Genomic DNA, 23,617 nt, shown 5'->3' with positions numbered 1-23,617 from the left:
TTTTGCTGAGGATTTTCAGCGTTTTTTCACCACCCAATCATGTCAGTGGTTGAAAAACGCTAAAAAAACCATGAAAGAAATGGCATGCTCTGATGTGAAAAAAAACACGCAAAGAACAAAATACTGATGATAAAAAACCCAAGGTGTGTGTGTAAGATTTCTGAAATCTAGACGTAGCTTGTACTGTAAAATGCACCTGAAAACTTGCAGAAAAAAAACAACGAAAAAATGCCTGGTGTGAACTTACCCTTACTATGCAAAGGATCAAATTGGAAGCAGATCCACATCAAAATTCTTATGTAAGTTGTGCAGACTTTGTGGCAGAAAATACCGTGGTCTAATCTATATATAAAGCTGAGTGTATGTATGTGTGTGTGTATCAAGCCACACCCACTCCACATAGCCCCGCCCACTGGCGACTGGAGAGCGGGGTTTCAGAGGGAAAGTGTGGGACGTGGGTGGAGAGTGGAGCTGCGAGGGAGAGCGCGGGACACGGATGAAGAGTTGGGCTGCGGAGGGATAGAGAACAGAATGGATGGCGCATGGAGAGCGGGAAGGTGGGTGGAGAGCGAGGCTGTGAAAGGAGAGACCGTGATGGCGGGCCGGGCTCTCCAGCTAGTGTATATATTAAAAAGCAATCCAGGCTTTACCCCCTGGTGGTGATGTTATGTCGACAGCCAATTACTGAGCTCAGCGCCTCTCAACGGGACATTCCGTCTACACGGGTAAAGTCACTGAACTCGGCGCCTATAGATAGGGGTTTTCTGAAAGGGGACAACCCCTCTAAATTATGCCTTGTGTGAATCCGATCTATAATGCACATATTGGCCCCTTGCTTTTCAGTCCAAAAATATGAAAATGAGCTCTCCCATCCAGAAAGTCGAGAGCTGGCCCTCTACTGCCACCCACTGGATGGAGACAATTTAAATTCAATATCCAATCCTCCTATATTTTGATTTTTAGCCTTCTCAAAAAGGCAAATATATGATCCGTCACGCAAAGGAAAGGGTTGGACATTGACTTATGGGGCAGACGCCACCGATGGGAACACCTAGCATCAGCTTTCTTCCACCCACAGTTTTTAATATATGGGTGCAGTAGTGATTGAGGCTGTTCACATGTCCCTGATTTTTCGCGCAACGATCATTCTGCGCAATATTGCAGAGACACGTTTGATATTGATCCGATCAAAATGGACAATGCAAGTCTATGAGTTTGTGAAAAATTCGGACTGCACTTGGATGACGTCCGAGCGTGGTCCGATTTTTACGGACCGTCAGAAAGGAGAAGGTGGAGAAACTTTTTTTTTTAAGAAAAACTGATGAAACTCTGATCAAACTTTGGTTCATTTTTCTCGTAGGTGGAAAACACTGATGTCTGAATGAGCCCTTAGGCACAAGAGGAAAAACAAGCCCCACGAGACCTCGTCAGAATTTGCAATGTATAAAATGTAACAAAAAGTTAATTGAGAAATTCAGTTCCATTCATTGGACGTCATCACGGGGGTCTGGTTAAACATTACATAAGGCGAGCGTGGGGTGGGTGTGAGTTCCCGCAGACCCCGCTGATAGAGTACCTCTCCTTTGGGTCATGATCAGTGCAATTTTTACAGCTGACATCATACATTTAACACTTTATCTCCCACGGATTAGTTCAGCTGATTGTGAAGTCTTCAAGATACTTTAGGGAATAATCAAGACTCTCGACCCCACCTTGAGTTTTCCAATGTCTTTATTTTATTTATTTTTTTCCGCTGGCATTGAAAGCATGACCTGCTGATTGTGCTCAAGACGGCAGCCCACTCCTTAATGAGCAGAGATAATTATTTGGCATTCTCTTTCATTCCTTGGAAAAATAATCATTCAGAGCCATAGGATGAGGAAAGAGGTGGGTGAGACAACTGCCAAGATACAAGATGCAGATGTAAGATGCCTGCTGGTGCCAGCGGTGTAAAGAAAAAAAGGAATAAGACGAAGTAGGAGAGGAAATAACAAACACTTGTGCGGCTGCCGGATATTACAATACACGTAATATTAAGTAAGGCTGAAAAAAAAATCCGATTTTAAATTCTAGTGAAAAGTGGAAAATGTGTCGAAATATTAAAAATTAGACCCCAAAAAATGACCATGGGGAGAGATTAATTTAACTACTGTATTTTCACCACTGAGCCATGTAAAAGTCACATGTAAGTGCAGGGAGACTATAAGGCCACGTTCTCACCTTCAGTGTTTTTCATCAGTCAAAACCAGGAGTGGGTGATAAATCCAGAAGTGGTGGTGACGTATTTCGATTATACTTTTCCTCTGATTGTTCAACTCCTGGTTTTGGGTTACAAATACCGATGTAAAATACTGAGCAAATACTCACCGTGTGCGCAAGGCCTTAGGGTATGTGCACACATTTAGTTTTTGCAGCAGAATTTTCTACTGCAAACTCGTGAGTGTTGGCAGTAAAAATTCTGCGTAGAGAAGGCTTGTTTTTGATTAGTTTTTAGTCATTGTTTTTTTTTTTTTCTAAATTCATTTGAATATGCGAAAAACACTGCTAAAATACTGAAAGAATCAAGAAAAAAAATAAACAGCGTGCTGGTACTGTAAAATGCTGTGGTTTTGCGGTTGTGAAAAAAAAAAACTTACCCTTAGGCTATGTTCACACGTTGCGTTTTTTGCTGCTTTTCTTTATGTAAAGTTTGAGCTGACTGTTAACTGTGTGAATGCACTCCTATGTATTGCAGTTCTATCTACATATGCTCCGGCTCAATTTTTTGGTTTTGGTTCATTTTTTTGCACTTTGTACAAACGGAGTGGCTCCATTTTTGGGTTGTTTATTGATATAGCTTTCCACGGACGGGTGGTTGAACAGTTGGGACCCGGGTCCTACTCTGCTCTTTTCTATTTTTACGTCTACTGACACATGGGGAGGCGAAGTACAAGAGTTAAGAATCGGCCCAATTGGGGTATACTTTGTTGAGGTTTAAAATAAACATTTTTCTGAACATTGCCTTGGGGAGGGATGGTGGGTACATATCTTCTCAAACCTAACATTTTCCCACGCAAATTCAATCCCTTACTCTTGTCTCTATTTACTTGTTCCTCACTAGAGTTGAGCGAATTCGTTCGGATTCGGTTGCCGGATCTAAATTTGCCATATTTGTACCCTATTTATGCCGACTGTATGTTTGATGAGCGGTTCGGAACATATTCGGTAATTTCTACTCCCATTGACTCTAATGACGTTCGGCTGTGTTCAACGAATATTGCAAAAACAATATTCGCCGGCGATCGTATTCGGAACCGAATTCGAACAGATTCGCTCAATTCTGTTCCTCACTACTTCACCACAACCCAGCTCGACACTACCGTTCAGTTAGCAAGAGTCCTTTACTCAACCCTCGGCACCGCATCTTCTTTCCACTTAAGGGAGCTATGGTACCAATATGGCCAATACTTATCCTCTCTGGTGCTGATGCTCTGGAACTCCTGCCTGGGCACTATTTTCATCTTGCCTACTTTGTCTAGTCTAGGTCCTTTACCTTTAGGAGTTATAAACTTTGGGTCATACTGCTAGGCGTCCTCTCCTGGTACCCGTCTCCGATCTATCACTGTCTCTTGGTCATGCTTCCTCTATTATGCTCATATCTCCTCTCACTTCTATGGGCACCCAAGAAATGCGGCACCTCTCACACCAAACCTTAGGTGTCTTCTCAATACACTACGGGCCCTTTCTAACCGGAATTGTCTCTTGTCCCTTCAGCTTAACACTTCCTACTCTGGGCTAGTCCCAAACATTAACTCTCACTTTCCCTACTTTCAGGCAGCACACAACATCAACATCATTAATGGGAATCTGTCACCGGAAATTTGCGGGCTATGTAAATGCCCTGTGTTTGGTCCGATGGGCGGTGTTTCTTCTTCTTTTCTCCACCCCATCCGTGGCCGCCGTCCACAATATTTTCCAGAATTAGAGTAGTTCTCCACCATATTTCACGCGTGCGCAAAGCAATCTTGCCTCGCGCACGTGCAGTATGCTTTGCCCAACTGCAGGCGAAGCCGAAAATCATTACTGCGCATGCGCCGGTGCACTAAGTCCCGGAACACAGCGAAATACTTCCGGGACATAGTGTACCGGCGCATGCGCAGTAATGATTTTCAGCTTTGCCCGCAGTTGGGCAAAGCATACTGCGTGTGCGCGAGGCAAGATTGCTTTGCGCACGCGCGAAATATGAAGAACCACTCTAATTCTGGAAAATATCATGGACGGCGGCCACGGATGGGGTGGAGAAAAGAAGAAGAAACACCACCCATTGGACCGGACACAGGGCATTTACATAGCCCGCAAATTTCCGGTGATAGATTCCCTTTAATGCAAGTCATTAGACAACTTCACAATATACTTGTTCTTCAAGGAGGGAACCTGGTCGGCTCATAGATTTCAGTTTGTGGCGCATGAGCAGCTGAGATCTATCAGATTTATTAGAAGATCAGTGAATCACAAGATTTAAAAGAGTGGATCGCTTTTGGGGGCAATTTTTTTTGCTATTTAAATACAGGTTTTTGAGGGTAACAATAATTTTTACAATTGGGTTTCACTATAAATGTTGCACCGTTTGGCTTTTTACAGGCTCTTTGTTTCCGTGCACATTTAACTGTGACGTGGTCTGTGGTCATAAATCAGCTAAAAAGATCTCAGATTGAAAGAGTTACAAACTCTCCTGTCAGACCAACATGACGTGCTGACTGACAGATTCTCAGTTAACTCATTGTGCAGCCAGCAATACACAGTGCACCATATAGGATAAAGAACCAAAGGGTGCAAAATTAGTTAAGTGGTCATCAATCAGCTACATATTAGCAGATAGATGATCATTTAATAGGCTATTTAGACATGTGTGACTGCGAAAACTAACTAAAATTGCATATGCTTTTTTTTACCTGTGGATTTTCACTAGTCACTGGGGGCACCTATGGGAGTAAGGGTGTAAGAGGTGGCGGGAACCCTTGCCCCCTCTCTTTCGTGTGCTGGGTCTGTGCACTTTATGCGGCGCCCGAATGGTCTATCTGTATGTTTACATATTAATGTGCTGTGTTGGCAATGTTTCATATATGTGTTGATGCAATGTGTGATGCCCCTTTTATTCTGTTCTGTGTTAACTTGTATTCATGTGGTGCTGTGTTTGTTAGGCACATGTAGAGGCAGGGACAGAAAGGGTTAATTTAGGGGGCTGAGCCAGCAGCCTCTAGGGAAGAGGAAGCTCCTGCTTCCTGGTAAGAGCCCAGGCAGGAAGGCCTGAGGCAGGGTGTGTGTCCCCGTCTGGGACAGGAAAGGTCCCCGTCTTGGGCACAAGTGTGTCCCCGCTTGGGACAGAAGGAGCCTCCGTCTGGGGCATATGTGCGTCCCGGTCTGGGACAGAGAAGGAGCTCCCATCTGGGGAAAAGGTGTGTCCCCATCCGGGACAAGAGAGACACCCCCCCGTCTGGGGAAAAGGTGTGTCCGCATCCGGGACAAGAGACCCCCCCCATCTGGGGAAAAGGTGTGTCCGCATCCGGGACAAGAGACCCCCCCATCTGGGGAAAAGGTGTGTCCCCATCCGGGACAAGAGAGACCCCCCCCGTCTGGGGAAAAGGTGTGTCCCCATCCGGGACAAGAGAGACCCCCCCATCTGGGGAAAAGGTGTGTCCGCATCCGGGACAGGAGAGTAGCCCCGGCTGGAGACTACAGGCTGCCAGGACTGTCAGGCAGCAGGAATGGGCACTGGGACTGAGGACTATTAGCATCCACAAATTGGCTTGAGGACTGTGACTGTTGCTGCGGCTGCCATTGCTGCCGTCATTGCTTCTACCGCGGCTACAATAGTGAAAGAACTAGGGAAAGTTTACCTGAATCATTGTAACCACCTTTCTTTTCCACATTATTTTACTTTTATTACCTGATCTCTACCCTGCAATAAACTGTCATCCCTGTTGGATCTTAACGGTGTCCCTGGATCCTGATTGCTCGCATGCAGTGAATGTGGAGAAGAGGTAAATTGTCTGAGGTGCATCTCTCCTGTCTATTTTCTGTGCAAGGAGTCTGGGTGCTCGCTGACTGCCCAATGGACTCTTCGTGCACTGTAGCTTTAAGTGACTCGGCCATAACTACCACCCCGTGCCACCTTGTTACATTGGCACTGGGCATTTTATCCCACCCTAATGTCGGCCGTGCCGGAAAGACATCATTTACTTTGTAGCTATAACATAAGGTTCATCTACAAGAAAACAGCAGCCAAGTGTCAAGTCTGGCAAAGATGACCGGAACATCGGTGCTGGAGCAGCATGGAATTACTATCACTATTCTCTGCATTTCTTAGGAAATTCTATGGGGAAAATCCATACTTAAAACGTGAGAAAAATTGACATTTTGCAGATATGGAACACGCACCGCAGGTCAGTTTACACAGCATAAAAAGGCACGGTGGCCAGGAGATTTCTAGCAGCTCATCGTTGGAACTTAAGCTAATGGAATGTTCTCGACAGCACGATTACATGTTTACACAGGACAGTGTGCTGCAGAGAGCAATGATCTTGAGGACTCGTTCACACAACTGTATTTGCGGAAGAAAAAAAAACGTACAGGACTCAGACCAATGTTATTCTAAGAGGTCATTTACATGTTCTTTTTCTTAGGACTGTGTAGTCTAAAGTCTAGAGCTAATCAGAGACATTTTTCGATGCAAATTCAACTCCCTTGGACTTGAGCGATGTACAGCCACCGAATGTCACCGGGGGTAGCCCTAAACTAAACAAGGCACCACTTGTTTGTTAAAAAAAGAAAGTTGAATCCACAAAAAAACAAAAATTTGTGCAACTTCCTAAGACAATCCCTGAAAATATTTTATTTTTCAATATCTCTTTTTACAGTGCGGGAAAGGAAACATTCTAAGGCCAGGCACAGACTATCATATTCTCATCCGAGAGAATCTGGTCAATTATCCTAATCACACTCTGATCAGTGTGATCTGATTCTCTCGGATGAGGGGAAGATGGAGAAAAAAATGTCTCCATCTTCTCCATTCTATGAGGCCACGGAAACCAGGCTGCACTCAGATGTCATTTGAGTGCAGTCTGATGTTTAGCATGATCTCATTGACTTGCATGGCCGAGAGCGATCTGAATATTGGATCAATCTTGCACATGCTCCAGTGTCTATCCAAGGATAAAATCGGACATGTGCACCGTCCCATAGAAAAATATTGGTCTGGAGGTGATCCAATGTTTTTTCGGATCGCACTTGGATCGAAAATACGGTTGTCTGAACCTGCCCTTAATGGAATAAACTCAGAAGCTGAAGCTTGTACAGTTTTACAGAACTGAAGTTGGATAACGCTGGCAGCCATTGCACAGGGGTTAGAGCAGATGTGGCGCCATAATTTGGACATCTTAGCACAAATACATATATGAATCCGACCACAGACTGGGGCCGTAACCCAACTTATGACGTGTTATCTTTCTGGACTCATTTTCTTACTGTATGTGGAAAATTTACCAACACTGACATTTAGTCTTAATGTATAGTACATTGGAGTAATATGCAAAAAACAGCAACAAAGTTGGAAATATCGTCGCACTCCACATAATTTGCAAATTTTTCATGTCAACTGATGCACATTGGCTAGTGAAGTTTAGAGGTAGGTGAACGAAGGGTGTATTGCTACAGGTTTAAAGGGATTGTCCAGCGCCTCTCACTTCCACATTCGGATGTGAGGGGAGCTGATGCATTGCATTGGCAGGTGCTTTTCAGGTCTCATGCACAGAGGCGCTGATGTGTTGCATTGGCAGGTACTTGTCAGGTTTCATGCACAGAGGCGCTGATGAGTTGTATTGGCAGGTGCTTGTCAGGTCTCATGCACAGAGGCGCTGATGAGTTGTATTGGCAGGTGCTTGTCAGGTCTCATGCACAGAGGCGCTGATGTGTTGCATTGGCAGGTGCTTGTCAGGTCTCATGCACAGATTTGCTGATGAGTTGCATTGGCAGGTGCTTTTCAGGTCTCATGCACAGATTCGCTGATGAGTTGTATTGGCAGGTGCTTGTCAGGTCTCATGCACATAGGCCCTGATGAGTTGTATTGGCAGGTGCTTGTCAGGTCTCATGCACATAGGCCCTGATGAGTTGTATTGGCAGGTGCTTGTCAGGTCTCATGCACAGAGGCGCTGATGTGTTGCATTGGCAGGTGCTTGTCAGGTCTCATACACAGAGGGACTGATGAGTTGCATTGGCAGGTGCTTGTCAGGTCTCATGCACAGATTTGCTGATGAGTTGCATTGGCAGGTGTGTTGTGAGTTCATTCTCTGGTTCACCAGTTGTGAGTTCTCCTTCCAGACTCCCTCTGGTGGTAACAGGAGGTAGTGAGGCTGATTTGATCGGTGGAGATCTGCCACCTGAGAATGAGGATGACGATTGGACCTCAGGAGTCTCAGATTGGATTTAAGACAGCCGACGCCCTATTCTGTTGCTGGTGATTCCTTCTGGCTTGTCAGCTCTTGTTTTCAGCTCTGTTCCAGTCATCTAAAGCTAAGTTTTTCTGCTAATGTTCACACTTGATTTTGTTGGTCTGTTCAGTTTTTTGTGTGGTCAGCCAGCCCCGGCTGGGGGCCGTGCTGAATTTCCTCTCTTATTTATCTGTATTTGCCAATTTGCTTTTTGTCCCTTACTTGTTTGGCCTCTTTTTGCTCTGTCTCAGAATATTTCAGAGTGCAGATATAGTGGAAGAAGTCTAGTGACTTCAGGGTTAATTTTGCTATCAGAAGTGTTGGACATTATTTTTGTAGGGTTTTTTGCAGGTTGCAGACAGTGTCTTTCCTTTCCTTTCTAGTTAGTTTGGGCCCCATCGTTTGCTCAGCCTATTTTCCTGCCTGTGTGCTTTCATCTTGTTTCACCGTCAATACATGTGGGGTGCTGTCTTTCCTTTGGGGTCTTCTCTGGGGCAGTTAGTTTTCCCCTTTTCTTGCTTTAGGCTTATTTAGTCCTCCGGCCGTGACGAGGCATCTAGGATCATCGTAGGTACGCTCCACGACTGCTGCTAGTTATGTGGTAGGATCAGGGATCTGCAATCTGCATAGTTACCAACCTCTCTGGTTTTCTGTGACTTAGCTTGTTTTGTTTTTTTCTCCTCGGTGACCCATTCATAACAGAATCACCAGCCATACCGCAGATTCTAGGGTACTCAAAAGCAGGAAAGAGTTGTTAAAAAAGAAAAAAAAAGAGAAAAAAAAGTGTCAGATTTTTTTTTTTTTTTTTTAATATTTTTTCCTCTTTTTCTCTGGGGCCGTAGGAGGATTTATTTTTCTTTTTCCTAATGGAGATTAAGCAATTGTCTGATTGTGTGGAGCAGCTTGCTGCTGAAGTGCAGGGAATTTCCACCTACCTCATTCAGTCACATGCTGCTGAACCTAAGATCCCTACTCCTGATGTGTTTTCTGGGGATCGATCTAAATTTCTGAATTTTAATAATAATTGTAAATTATTTCTGGCCTTGAAGCCTAACTCATCGGGGAGCTCTGCGCAGCAGGTTAAAATTGTCATCTCTTTGCTGCGTGGCGTTCCCCAGGATTGGGCTTTTTCTCTGACACCTGAAAATCCTATTCTGACTAATGTGGATGCATTTTTTCCAGCCTTGGGGTTGTTGTATGATGAACCTAATGCTGTTGATCAAGCTGAGAGAACCCTGTTGGCATTAAACCAGGGTCAGGATCCTGCAGAGTTATACTGTCAAAAATTCCAAAAGTGGGCGGTCCTTACTACATGGAATGATAGTGCATTGACAGCTCTCTTTCGGAAGGGTTTATCAGAGACCGTAAAAGATGTTATGGTGGGATTTCCTGTTCCATCTGGTCTGGATGATTCTATGTCAATAGCCAATCAAGTTGATCGGCGTTTACGTGAACGTAAAACTACACGTGAGGCGCTGCCACCTTTTGAACAAACGTCTGAACCTATGCAATGTGATGAGGTTTTGTCTAGGGCGCAACGTCGGGAGTTTAGAAGGCGTAATAAGCTGTGTTTTTTCTGTGGAGACTTCTCTCATACTATTTCTGTCTGCCCTAAACGAGAGAAACGTTTTGCACACACATTTGCTGTGGGCAGTGTACAACCTAAGCTTCTTTTGGCAATTACTCTGATCTGCTCTTTATCCACGTTTTCCACGAAGGCTTTTGTGGATTCAGGAGCAGCGTTGAATCTGATGGATTTGGACTTTGCTAAACGTTGTGGTTTTTCCATGACGCCTCTGCGGACGCCTATTCCTTTGAGGTGTATTGATGCTACTCCTTTGGTGGAGAATAAACCTCAGTTTTGGACCCAGGTGATAATGCGAGTTGCCCCAGACCACCAAGAAAATTGTAAATTTTTTGTGCTGCATAATTTGCATGATACTATTGTTCTGGGTTTTCCTTGGTTGCAAACTCATAATCCAGTTTTGGATTGGAAATCTGGGTCTGTGGTGAGTTGGGGTTGTCAGTGTGTTCTTAGGGACGCTCCTGTTTTCTCCACCTCTCCTCAGTCTCATGATGTTCCTGAATATCTGGCCAATTTTTCTGATGTATTTAGTGAGAGCAAGTCTGCGTCTTTGCCTCCTCATAGGAGTTATGACTGTGCTATTGAGTTGATGCCTGGGTGTAAATTTCCCATGGGTCGGCTTTTCAACTTATCAGTACCCGAACATGATGCTATGCGATCCTATATTAAGTAGTCATTGGAGAAGGGTCATATTAGACCATCCTCGTCACCTTTAGGTGCTGGGTTTTTTTGTGGCCAAAAAAGATGGTTCATTAAGACCGTGTATTGATTATCGTTCCCTTAACAAGATGACGGTTAAATATCAGTACCCATTACCTCTGATGTCTGATTTATTCTCCAGAGTTAAGAGTGCTTGCTGGTTTACTAAGCTTGACCTCAGGGGGGCGTATAATCTTATTCGCATCAAGCACGGGGATGAATGGAAGATGGCGTTTAATACTCCGGAGGGACATTTTGAGTACCTGGTGATGCCTTTTGGGCTCACTAATGCCCCTTCTGTCTTCCAGTCCTTTATGAATGATATTTTCCGTGACTTTGTGGATAAGTTTTTGATCATCTATCTGGATGATATTTTGATCTTTTCTAGTGATTGGGATTCTCATGTGGAACACGTCTGGACTGTCTTCCGGATTTTGAGGGAGAATTCCCTGTTTGTTAAGGGATCGAAATGCCTCTTTGGTGTACAGAGGATTTCATTTTTGGGATTTATCTTATCTCCATCGACTATTGAAATGGACCCGGCCAAGGTACAGGCCATTTATGATTGGGTTCAGCCTACTTCTTTGAAGGCCCTCCAGAAGTTTTTGGGTTTTGCTAATTTCTATCGGAAATTTATAGGTAATTTTTCTGGTATTGTCAAACCACTGACTGATCTGACCAAGAAGGGCGCTGATGTGCTGAATTGGTCTCCTGAGGCTATCTCAGCATTTCAGGAGCTTAAGCAGAGATTTACTTCAGCTCCAGTTTTACGGCAACCTGATGTCTCACTTCCATTTCAGGTGGAGGTAGATGCTTCTGAGATTGGTGCAGGAGCTGTTTTGTCCCAAAAAGACCCTGTGACTTCTATGATGAATCCCTGTGCCTTCTTTTCTCGAAAGTTCTCCCCATCTGAACGCAACTATGACGTGGGGAATCGGGAATTGTTGGCCATGAAATGGGCATTTGAGGAGTGGAGACATTGGTTGGAGGGAGCTAGATATCAAGTTGTGGTCCTCACCGATCACAAGAATTTGATTTATCTGGAGTCGTCCAAACGCTTGAATCCTAGACAGGCTAGATGGGACTTGTTTTTCACGCGTTTTAATTTTGTGGTCTCTTTTCTTCCGGGCAATAAGAATGTTAAGGCAGACGCCCTTTCTAAGAGTTTCTTTGCTGATTCTCTTAGTGTGACCGAGCCTACTACCATCCTAGGTGAAGGGGTAGTTCTTTCTGCCATTTCGCCCGATTTGAGACGCGCCCTGGAGGAATTTCAGGAGGATAAACCTGAGCGTTGCCCTATGGGAAAATGGTATGTTCCTGACCAGTGGAGAAAGAGAGTGATGTCTGAAATTCATTGCTCCGCATTGGCTGGTCATCCAGGTATTTTTGGTACCAGAGATTTGGTGAGTCGGTCCTTTTGGTGGCCTGCGTTATCTCGTGACGTCAGGAATTTTGTACAGTCCTGTGGGACTTGTTCTCGGTCTAAGCCCTGTTCTCGTTCTAGTGGGTTGCTGATGCCCTTGCCGGTGCCCAAGAGGCCATGGACCCATATCTCAATGGATTTTATTTCTGATCTTCCTGTCTCTCAGAGAATGACTGTGATCTGGGTGATTTGTGATAGATTTTCGAAGATGGTCCATCTTGTACCACTCCCAAAGTTGCCATCTTCCGCTGAGTTGGTGCCCTTGTTTTTACAACAGGTGGTTCGGTTACATGGGATTCCTGAGAACATTGTGTCCGACAGAGGAGTCCAGTTTGTTTCCAGATTCTGGAAAGCCTTTTGTTCCAATCTGGGAATTCAGTTATCCTTCTCCTCCGCGTTTCATCCCCAGACCAATGGACAGACTGAGAGAACAAACCAGACCTTGGCGTCTTATTTGAGATGTTTTGTATCTGCTGATCAGGATGATTGGGTCTCATTTTTGCCCTTGGCCGAATTCGCACTGAACAATAGAGCTAGTTCTGCCACTTTGATGTCACCCTTTTTCTGTAATTTTGGGTTTCATCCTCGATTCTCTTCAGGGCAAGTGGAATCTTCGTCCTGCCCAGGTGTGGACACTGTGGTTAAGAGAATGCAGCAGATATGGGATCAAGTTGTGGATAAGTTGTCACTCTCTCAGGAAAAGGCCCAGCGATTTCCAAACCGACATAGGACCATTGGTCCCCGGTTTAAAGTGGGTGATATGGTTTGGTTGTCGTCTAAGAATATTCCTATGAAGGTTGCATCTCCTAAATTTAAGCCAAGATTTATTGGTCCTTACAAGATTTTGGAAATTCTTAATCCTGTTTCATTTCGATTGGCTCTTCCAGTTACGTTCAAGATCCATAACGTATTTCACAAATCTCTGTTGAAGAGGTTTGTTGAGCCAGTGGTTCCTATGGCAGCACCTCCTGACCCTGTGTTGGTTGAAGGCAATGTGGAATATGAGGTAGAGAAAATATTGGATTCTCGCTTGGTTAGACGGAGACTCCAGTATTTGGTCAAATGGAAGGGTTATGGCCAGGAGGATAATTCTTGGGTCTCTGTCTCTGATATTCATGCCAATAGATTGGTTCGTGCTTTTCACCGGGCCCATCCTGATCGGCCTGGTGGCGTGGATGAGGGTTGTTTTTGTTGGTCTGTTCAGTTTTTTGTGTGGTCAGCCAGCCCTGGCTGGGGGCTGTGCTGAATTTCCACTCTTATTTATCTGTATTTGCCAATTTGCTTTTTGCCCCTTACTTGTTTGGCCTCTTTTTGCTCTGTCTCAGATTATTTCAGAGTGCTGATATAGTGGGAGAAGTCTAGTGACTTCAGGGTTAATTTTGCTATCAGAAGTGTTGGACATTATTTTTGTAGGGTTTTTTGCAGGTTGCAGACAGTGTCTTTCCTTTCCTTTCTAGTTAGTTTGGGACCCATTGTTTGCTCAGCCTATTTTCCTGCCTGTGTTTGTGCTTTCATCTTGTTTCACCGTCAATACATGTGTGGGGGCTGTCTTTGCTTTGGGGTCTGCTCTGGGGCAGTTAGTTTTCCCCTTTTCTTGCTTTAGGCTTTAGTCCTCCGGCCGTGACGAGGCGTCTAGGATCATCGTAGGTACGCTCCATGGCTGCTGCTAGTTGTGTGGTAGGATCAGGGATCTGCAATCTGCATAGTTACCAACCTCTCTGGCTTTCTGTGACTTAGCTTGCTTTGTTTTTTTCTCCTCGGTGACCCATTCATAACATAGATGCTTGTCAGGTCTCATGCACATAGGCCCTGATGAGTTTAATTGGCAGGTGCTTGTCAGGTCTCATGCACAGAGGCGCTGATGTGTTGCATTGGCAGGTTCTTGTCACGTCTCATGCACAGAGACGCTGATGAGTTGCATTGGCAGGTTCTTGTCACGTCTCATGCACAGAGGCGCTGATGAGTTGCATTGACAGGTGCTTGTCAGGTCTCATACACAGAGGCGCTGATGAGTTGCATTGGCAGGTTCTTGTCACGTCTCATGCACAAAGACGCTGATGAGTTGCATTGGCAGGTTCTTGTCACGTCTCATGCACAGAGGCGCTGATGAGTTGCATTGACAGGTGCTTGTCAGGTCTCATACACAGAGGCACTGATGAGTTGCATTGTCAGGTTCTTGTCACGTCTCATGCACAGAGGCACTGATGAGTTGCAGTGGCAGGTGCTTGTCAGGTCTCATACACAGAGGCACTGATGAGTTGCATTGGCAGGTGCTGGTCAGGTCTCATACACAGAGGCACTGATGAGTTGCATTGGCAGGTGTTTGTCCGGTCTCATACACAGAGGCACTGATGAGTTGCATTGGCAGGTGCTTGTCAGGTCTCATACACAGAGGCACTGATGAGTTGCATTGGCAGGTGCTTGTCAGGTCTCATGCACAGAGGCACTGATGAGTTGCATTGGCAAGTGTTAGTCAGGTCTCATGCATAAGTATTGTGCACCTGCCATTGGGTGTGCTTCCATCCCCACAGACACCTGTTGATACAGTATCATCATCAGCCTCCTGATGCGGAAGTGACTGCTGCCAGAGAACTATTTCATGTGCGCTGTCAGACGGTCATAGAAATCAGAACGGAGTGCACGGACTGGCCGGCGGCTCTCCCGACCCGAGCATGTCAGCTGCCTAGAGATATATGAAGCTGTCACGCTCTGGTAGGGAGGGCCTCCGGCCAGTCCATGCACTGCATTTCGATTTTGGTTTGATTTATACGGCCGTCTGATTGTGACCTAAGTATTGCAATCAGGGTTTCCATTTTAGGAGTCCATAAAAGCTGGATGTGAGCCGCTATAGGAACAAATGTGCAGTCTTCATATTTGTCGCAACCAATCTTCCCCAGAAATAAGTCACAGTTTTTAAACCTTTTTTTCTTTGTGTTGTGTGTTGCAAATAGTAAGAAAAAAGAAACAAATAAAACAAAATGAAACCACTCAGAGAGCCAAATATATCTGTTCTGCATGATTTATACTCCGCGTCATTTGCATGAAGCTGGTGCTGCAGTCATCATCAGCTTTCAACACTTCCAAAAAGATCTTCTTCATATTCACTGTACTCTACTGCCATCTAGTGTGGATAAAGTACCATACACCGCAAAAATAATTATTTACTTACCTGCATTTTTCATCTCCTGGAACCTGCAGGCAGCACACACACATATGGGGTTAATTGTCCCTAAGGCACAATCCTATAGAGACAGGTTAATTAGCAATAACAGAGTAATTCAATTAACTAATGATGTAGCACACAATATAGTAACTAGGGGAGGTTTCATACAAATTCTGGCCTCGGGCAAAATTCAAAGTGAGGTCCCAGATCCTGAAATACTTCAGTAACAAAATCGACACAGACAATCAGTATATTAAAATCGAAATAATTTTGAAAAAAAAAAGGGGATACATAACTGGAGATCACTAGTCACTGGGGGCCCCTAAGGGAGTAAGGGCAGTGGACAATTGCCCATTTTACCCCACTCTAACATCGGCCGTGCCTGAAGGTCAATATTTACTTTGCAGCTATAATATGAGGTCCATCTACAAGAAAACAGCAGTCAAGGGCCAAGACTGGCAAAGATAACCGGAGCATCGGTACTGGGGCACCATGATATTTTGTTTTTTTTTAAAAGTCACAAAACACTAAGAACAGTTCAGTTTCCCCGCCCAAGAGCAGTTCAGTTTCCCCACCCAAGAGCAGTTCAGTTTCCCCACCCAAGAGCAGTTCAGTTTCCCCACCCAAGAGCAGTTCAGTTTCCCCACCCAAGAGCAGTTCAGTTTCCCCACCCAAGAGCAGTTCAGTTGCCCCGCCCACACATAGTTCAGTGATCTACTGAATATGTCATAATAGAAGTTACCTAGCAACAGAATTCTTAGGATTGGAAGCTTCGTGATTTCCTCAGTCTGTTCTATGCCACAACCATGGCGCAGGTAAATAACGTCACTTGTTGCCTGTACTACCTCATCTATACTTGTGATGTTGTGTATTACAGTTGGAGATTGTGTAATCAACAAACAAACATTTGTATTTTGTTCACAATGAACTCAAAGCGCACAATGGCTTCTTTTTTAGGCCAAGTCAAGCCCTCGTTGGTGTATGAATTTTTGGGTTGGAAATAATTTTAGGGGTCAGGCTTGGATAAAATATTTTATCCAGGCATTAAAAATCTGTAACCATCATAAGCAATAAGTTCCCTCTATCCTCTCCTCATTTAAAGGTCTTCATATTGAGGACAAAATACATGGAAAATTCTGAAAAAATGTGCATTTTACCAAACCCTGCCTCATGGCAAGCCATGTTAAACAAACTTCAGTCCCATGTTGGTATTTATTTCAGAATTTACATACGTGGCTCCTCCACCACTGACGCTGTTGCTTGTGCGGCTATTTAAAATTTAGGTGTGGGGACCTGTGATTTTCAGAAATATCCTTTCATAAGTTAATTCCAAGTACCTATGTGACTACTGTGACTCACAAGATTCATCTTCTGGCTGCATCACTGTGAAGTTCCCATGCATTTTCAGTTACCCCACCCACACGTAATTCATTTGCTATGCTCATGCACAGTTCGGTTGCCCACCCATGCACAGGTTTTTGGCCTGCCCACACATACTGTAGTTCAGTTGCATTGTCCACAAATTATTCTGTTGGCCCACTCATGCACAATTCAGTTGGTCCTCCTGTTCAGTTGCTTCACCCATGCACAGTAATTACCCCTCCATGCACAGCACAGTTGCCCCTTCTACACACAATTCACTTGCGCTACCCATGCACAGTTCAGTTTCCCCACCCACGCACAGTTCAGTTTCCCCACGCACACACAGTTCAGTTTTGCCAGCCACGCACTGTTCAGTTTCTCCACCCATGCACAGTTCAGTTTATCTGCATGCTAAATGTGTCAGTTTCCCCATTCATGCACAGTTCAGTTTCCCCACCCACGCACTGTTCAGTTTCCCCACCCACGCACTGTTCAGTTTCCCCACCCACACACAGTTCAGTTTTGCCAGCCACGCACTGTTCAGTTTCTCCACCCATGCACAGTTCAGTTTCCCCACCCACACACAGTTCAGTTTTGCCAGCCACGCACTGTTCAGTTTCTCCACCCATGCACAGTTCAGTTTATCTGCATGCTAAATGTGTCAGTTTCCCCATTCATGCACAGTTCAGTTTCCCCACCCACGCACTGTTCAGTTTCCCCACCCACACACAGTTCAGTTTTGCCAGCCACGCACTGTTCAGTTTCTCCACCCATGCACAGTTCAGTTTATCTGCATGCTAAATGTGTCAGTTTCCCCATTCATGCACAGTTCAGTTTCCCCACCCACGCACAGTTCAGTTTCCCCACCCATGCACAGTTCAGTTTCCCCACCCACACATAGTTCAGTTTCCCCACCCACGCACAGTTCATTTTCCCCACCCACGCACAGTTCAGTTGCTCTGCATGCTAAATGTGTCAGTTTCCCCATTCACGCACAGTTCAGTTTCCCCACCCACGCACAGTTCAGTTTCCCCACCCACGCACAGTTCAGTTTCCCCACCCACGCACAGTTCAGTTGCTCTGCATGCTGAATGTGTCACAGTTGAAGTCACTTTAAGAAGATTCAAAGAGATTTCCTAAGTCTGGTCTATACCAAAACCAAAGAGCAGGCAACTAACTTATCCCTCCAGCCACAACCCCTGTAATACATGGAGAGGATACCATTTATTGCCAGTCACCCTCATCTATGCCCGAAGTCTTACACTATTCTAAAAAATGTAATAATTGAATCAGTAATTGAGAGATTACATTGAAGCATGCTCCCGTGGACCAGAGGTTGGAAAGGTGCTGCTGACCTCTGACCCAACATATATGACATTCCTGCTCATTAATATCCAGTGTTGACCACTTCCCCTGACTTCATCATTAGTCAGGTTTTGGGTTCTCAGTCTAAGATTAGATCTGAAGTTTCTTCTTCAATTTCCCATCAGATAAGGAAGCCATGTACAGGAACATGGATCTGGAATGATGAGAAGAAGGAACTTGAATTCCTAAGGTGAGAACCGACCCTTCGTCCTCCTCTCTCATCTCTATTATTTCTCTCCAGCTCGAAGGTTGATATTAAGCATAAGTGGTCAAGGCCTTCTGTAATGTATCAGCTACAGTGCTTATAAATGTGGAGCTTCCCGTTAATGGTCAGTAGCTGGGAATTATTTGTACGGGATGTGCCAGTGACTCTGGATGAACTACTATTAGATGCTACTTATTAGAAGTCACTCTGATCTGGAGTCATTCAGGAATAACCTCATAGCCGGAGTTATCCTCCAAGATGAAAAGACGTCCCAGGGTTTAACCCTTTCTGAAACATATGGGCGCTATGAAGCCCTTGAGGAAAAGGAGAAAAAGTTCAAGTCCACAATGATGCAAAATGGTTTATTCAGTGGAAGAGTGCAAACAAATATCAATGTGCAAAATACAATTAAAATGTGCAAGGGAAAAATAATGTAGAAAAAAAACCTTGTATTAACACATTTCTGGTGCACCCTTACAGGGGTCTTCCCAGGAACAAAAGTACATTTTAATCAATAGATCTTGGAATAATAATAATTTCCACAACTGGATGTGTTTAAAACAATGTTCCTGTGCCGAGATAATCTTATAAATGCGTCCCTGCTGTGTACTGTGTAATGGCTGTGTCTGACCATACAGGAACATGGTCTGATCATACCACAGCTCCTGGGAAGGGGAGGAAGCAAAAGAGAGTATACAGACAGGACAGCATGGGATTGCAAATGATTCTTTCTGACAGGTAAAATATTGGTTAAAAACAGGCAGGGAAATGTCACAAAAAAAATCAGCTGCAATCCCATGCTGTCCTGTCTGTATATTTTTTTTTGTCCCCCTTTCCACCAGCCAGGAGATGTGCAATGAGTAAGAATCATTTCCACGAGATGGCATATAGTCCCTTATAAAGATTAGGCCTGCAGACCTATTCTTCTCTTCTCTGGATCCTGTTCCTTATAGTTCTTCTCTTATTACACTATTACTTTAGACACAGCAATGTGCAGGTCCGCAAATCCCTCGCTTGTAGGAGCAGCATATTCATGGGATCCAAGGAGAACCTACTATCTTCGGATCGGCCATCGGACAGGTACCATTAGTATGGCCATGCAATAGAGAAATGAACGGATGGGGAGAAGCTGTAACAGATACAGATTCAGATACTCTGGAGGATTAGGGGAGTGATTTCACTTTTCACGTCTTTCATAAGAATGGAATCATTTACTGTTATGTTCCTAGACCCATCCACAGTATAGGAGATAAATGTAGGATCAGTGGGACCCCTGTGATCCCTAGCACTGAATCTTTTGTCCTTTCTCATTACACATCCTCATTGAGAAAAACGAATAGAATGGCGGTCAATCACATACGTGTAGTAGTGGTTAGGTGCCCCAGCTGTCGCTCCATCCCAACTTAATGAAAGATTTTATTAGTATAAGTTGTGCCTGGGCATTACATTTCAATTTTGGCAAATGAATGCATCATTTTTGGCTACTGAAGACCCTTTGGAGACTGCAGAAAGAGGACTATCGGTAGTGGTGGTGGCAAAACCTTTTCTAATAAAGGATAATGACCTGTTCTCATACTTATTTGACGTACGAGAGGACATTTTGTACAGCTGAGAAACCAGTAACTTCATCTCTTATTGTCACTTTAAGACAATCATTCACCTACTTCAGACAACAACTAGGAACTACATTTTCAGAAAGGACCTTCACCCCGAGGTACATGGTTCTACCAAGAAAGGGACGACATGACAAAGTGACTCTGGAAGACGTGAAGAGTAAGTATGGTCAAGGTGACAAGTACATGACATGTCTATGTGCCATCAATCCATCGTTGAGGGGACAAGTGAACGGCCCTGAAACCCATGAAGGAACTCAATGATTTTTTTTCCCATTCACTAGGTGGCCAACAGATCCATCTCACGTGTCCCTTCTTTTCCAGGAGTTGCTTTAACTTTGATTGAGGACCAACATTGTCTGTGCCTAACATCTGAGTTTTCTTCTGTCCTCGGGTAAGTTGGGTCTAGAAAACCAGCAAAATATTCTATTTCCATTCATCTTGGTATAAGTTAAAACGATGGAAAACGATAGATACCAGGAACCTTCATTAAAACGATGGAAAACGATAGATACCGGGAACCTTCAATGTTGAGAATCGAAATATCTTTCACTGTGCTAACCATTTAGACCTTCATGCTGGGTCTAAGTAGTGATGCCAAGGGTATGAGGAGTCTTATCTACTCAGAAATCTTTTCTATAGATGAAAAAAGAAAACCTTGCTGGAGAGCTGGACTGATGTACACAACACCCGCAGGCAACTTTATTATTGCCCCATGGACTATATGGGTGGTGAGAGGTCGTAACGTGGCAGAGAGAATTGATGATTGGTGTCTTTATGTTGTTTCAGCGCTGGTTCCCAAAACTGGTCTTCCAGATATTTCTGAACCTGTTTGTAATTTATTGGAGTCACTTTTCATCTTTTGTCTTGTGGTATTTGCTGATTTTTATTCACCAAATTCTTAAAAACGGCACACTTGATCCATGAATTTGGCAAAAAATAAAAAAAATGCTTTTTTTTTTTTAACTTAAACCAGTTTTTGAAGGATTTAACAGTTTCAGTCTTCAAAAAGTTGCAAAAATAAGTCAAATCGAAAACTTCTCCAGGGAGAAATGGAGGGAGATGTGCAAAAAAAAAAAAAAGTGACATTTGGTTAAATTTGCACTACACGAATCGATCTAAAATATCTGGATGAGCAAAATGATCAAAGTAAAAAAAAAAGACTTAAAAAAGAAAAACAGAAAAAATGGTACAAAATGTATACAGAATAAAATGCAAATACTAAAACCACTAAAAAGGAGCAAATGACTCCAGAAAATCGGAGGAGCAACAATGATGGAGTCTTAATTAAACTGTTATAATTTTCATTTAGATCTAAAGAAGTGGATGAATTCCTCTTGGCCGTGATTAATTACGTTTACTGCCATCTAATAAAAAGATCTCGAGGAAAAAAGCCAGAATCTTTACTGCTGTAAGTGTCTTTACAAAAAGGATCATGAGTCTGACATGGAAAGAAAGGGCTATTCATTGTCCATGATGCTGCTCCTCAACCCCTCTATAGAGTAGCCTTTGATATAATTCTGTTTATTGGTGTTGTTTTAGAGTCATAATACCTCCAGGAAAAATGGCAGAGTTGTCTAATCTGGAAAAGAGATCAAGAGCCGCACTGAGACAACTGACTGACAAATACGCCGCCATTATCCTTGGAGCAGGACTGGAGGATCGGCACCACTTGGCCCGTGGAAAGTACGATATCCTTCTAGAAAATTTTGAGAAACTAAAAATCCCATAACGTTATGATCGAAACTGTTCTCTATACGTGTGTTGTAGTCGGTTCCAATAACAATCTTCACAATCTTCACTCTCCGCTAAGCACTTGCTGCCATTTACGAGTTTACGTGTACACCATGAGGATGTTCTCATGGCTGCTTTGCCCCCCAAAACGCTCCTTTCATTTTCTTTCTCCTGAATTTCTGTTCTAGGAGCCAAATATCAGCAACATGGAGGGATCGCAGATTCTTTGAGGTACCAGCATAAAATTTCTAAGGTATTTCCCGATGAGCTGAGATCGCCATGTCTTGGTGTGGACCTGGTGCTGACCATCTTCTTATTTCTATCATTGGTTGTCTTTGTTACATTACAGTCTTTATTCAGCCTATGTATTAAAGTTTCCTGGGTGGCTTTCAAAAGAAAAAAGCTTGAAAAAATTGAGGATGAATTACGCAGAATCTTCAAAACAGAATATTTCATCCCAAAATTGCAGTCGAGGAACCTGCTTGGAGTGTCAGCCCTTGGAGGAGACAGGTACAGCACATTGCTGACCATTGGTGTAGGGTCAACATACAATCCTAGTTATAGTGAACGGTGGTGTATCTTTAGGATGGCGCAGCCGCAAAGGACATGGTGCCTAGGAGGGCCCAAATGACCAGAATTATAAATAGCACTTGACTGTATTATATACACAATTTGCTTTGGGGTTCTTGAGTTCTGTCATTAGAGTCACCTTATCGGAGGTCATTTACAGATTTTGTATGTGACACAGTTGCTTGAGAGTTTCCTTCTCCAGAGAAGTTTTGCTGGGCACCAGTCTATTTAACAATCCTATATCTTTACTTCAGTCCTAGGCTGACCCTCTCTACTTGTAAGTGACACACTATCTGCCCTCCTGCCCAGGGGTCAAGTAAAATTTACATCCAATTGTTGTCCATTTACTATTACTTCTTATATTAATTTTCTAATAGGAAAACCAAACTACCATCGATTCATTGCTGTAGAAAGCTGCACTCCCCACTAATCGCCTCCATACTGCCCACCACAGAGGACACATCTCAGAAGACAATTGTTGAGTATTCGTTCCCATGGCGGTAAGCACTTTATTACGTCAGATATTTATCATGTCCAGAAACTAATGAATGGTCAGGTAGTGCGATGCCCAGTCTGCTAAATATCGCTCTCTCATCACCTCTCCATCCTTCCAAAGCTTCGTCCATCAGATGAGTGCCCTTACTGAGGGCTCCTCACTTGTCCAGACATTTCTACTGAATGCAGCAGAAGTGGCCTTTATAAAAATTAGCCTTTTTTATTAACATGCCAGGAATGTGGGTTGTCCAAAATTTTGAGTCTAAATGTTGAATAAATTCTTTGTAAGAGCAAAAGAAACGGAAAATCAAAAGGGCCAGGTGTCATGCACAATGGATGTTGGCGGTGTAGGACACTAGCTGGGCACTTTATGTAATAACTGCACTGTGTCCACGTGACGGGCTTTGCCTGAAAAATGTGAGTTTCATTTTATTTTGGTACTATACACCACTCTCTATCTTGGGACTATGTATCACGGTAGTCATATGTAAAGATGGTATTAAGTATTGTGAGCCATAGAAGAACCCATTGCTGTCCCTTTTTCTTAGACATTTGGAAGTGATGCAAGACTGTGATATGTTCTGATATTAGCTAGTATGGCAGATATGGATTCATCACGCTCTCTTTTCTCCTCTGTCTTCAGTTTCGGGATAATAGGAGAGCCAATCAAGAACTTTCACTTCCAGGATTTAACACCACTTGAACCTGGTGAGGAGGAACAAAGCTCCATTTAATCCTGGGACCACTATGATAAACTAAACATGACCGGACACGGACCTTACTCAGATTTGACTCTTTAACTAGATATTGTCTATTTACATGGATGTGACATGTTCTACCGGATATGGCAATACTATAAATACCTGACCGCATGCAGCACCCAACCTACCACCACATATGCCATCAGCCAGCTAATAACACCCTGCTCTATGCCCACA

General features: G+C 43.9%; 1 protein-coding gene across 2 annotated transcripts; it reads left to right on the top strand.

Annotated features, from left to right (window-relative positions):
* The first annotated feature begins 440 nt into the window (after positions 1-440).
* LOC141047895 (protein phosphatase 1 regulatory subunit 36-like) lies at positions 441-23,617 on the top strand. Of its 2 annotated transcripts, none has more exons than XM_073543215.1 (11): positions 441-557; positions 18,188-18,252; positions 19,249-19,347; positions 19,916-20,040; positions 20,205-20,274; positions 21,193-21,291; positions 21,423-21,566; positions 21,803-21,845; positions 21,964-22,124; positions 22,562-22,684; positions 23,323-23,617. In XM_073543215.1, the coding sequence occupies exons 1-11, from the start codon at positions 543-545 to the stop codon at positions 23,411-23,413; spliced, it is 1,035 nt and encodes a 344-aa protein (XP_073399316.1). In that variant the 5' UTR covers positions 441-542; the 3' UTR covers positions 23,414-23,617. The 2 variants fall into 2 exon arrangements, with proteins under 2 accessions (XP_073399316.1, XP_073399317.1); XM_073543216.1 differs by lacking the exon at positions 441-557 and adding an exon at positions 1,684-1,887.

The sequence above is a fragment of the Dendrobates tinctorius genome, unplaced genomic scaffold, assembly GCF_039654945.1.
Source record: "Dendrobates tinctorius isolate UK_male_01 unplaced genomic scaffold, ASM3965494v1 ptg000129l, whole genome shotgun sequence".
In the NCBI taxonomy this organism is placed as follows: Eukaryota; Metazoa; Chordata; class Amphibia; order Anura; family Dendrobatidae; genus Dendrobates; species Dendrobates tinctorius.
Note: the sequence above shows the minus strand (reverse complement) of the source record. Positions and strands in the feature narration are given on the sequence as shown.

Bases quoted from the DNA above. Each gene is read 5' to 3' on its own strand.
- LOC141047895 (XM_073543215.1), top strand. The intron at 21,567-21,802 runs GTACGATATCCT...TTTCTGTTCTAG, and splicing joins CACCACTTGGCCCGTGGAAA to GAGCCAAATATCAGCAACAT. The intron at 22,685-23,322 runs GTAAGCACTTTA...CTCTGTCTTCAG, and splicing joins GAGTATTCGTTCCCATGGCG to TTTCGGGATAATAGGAGAGC.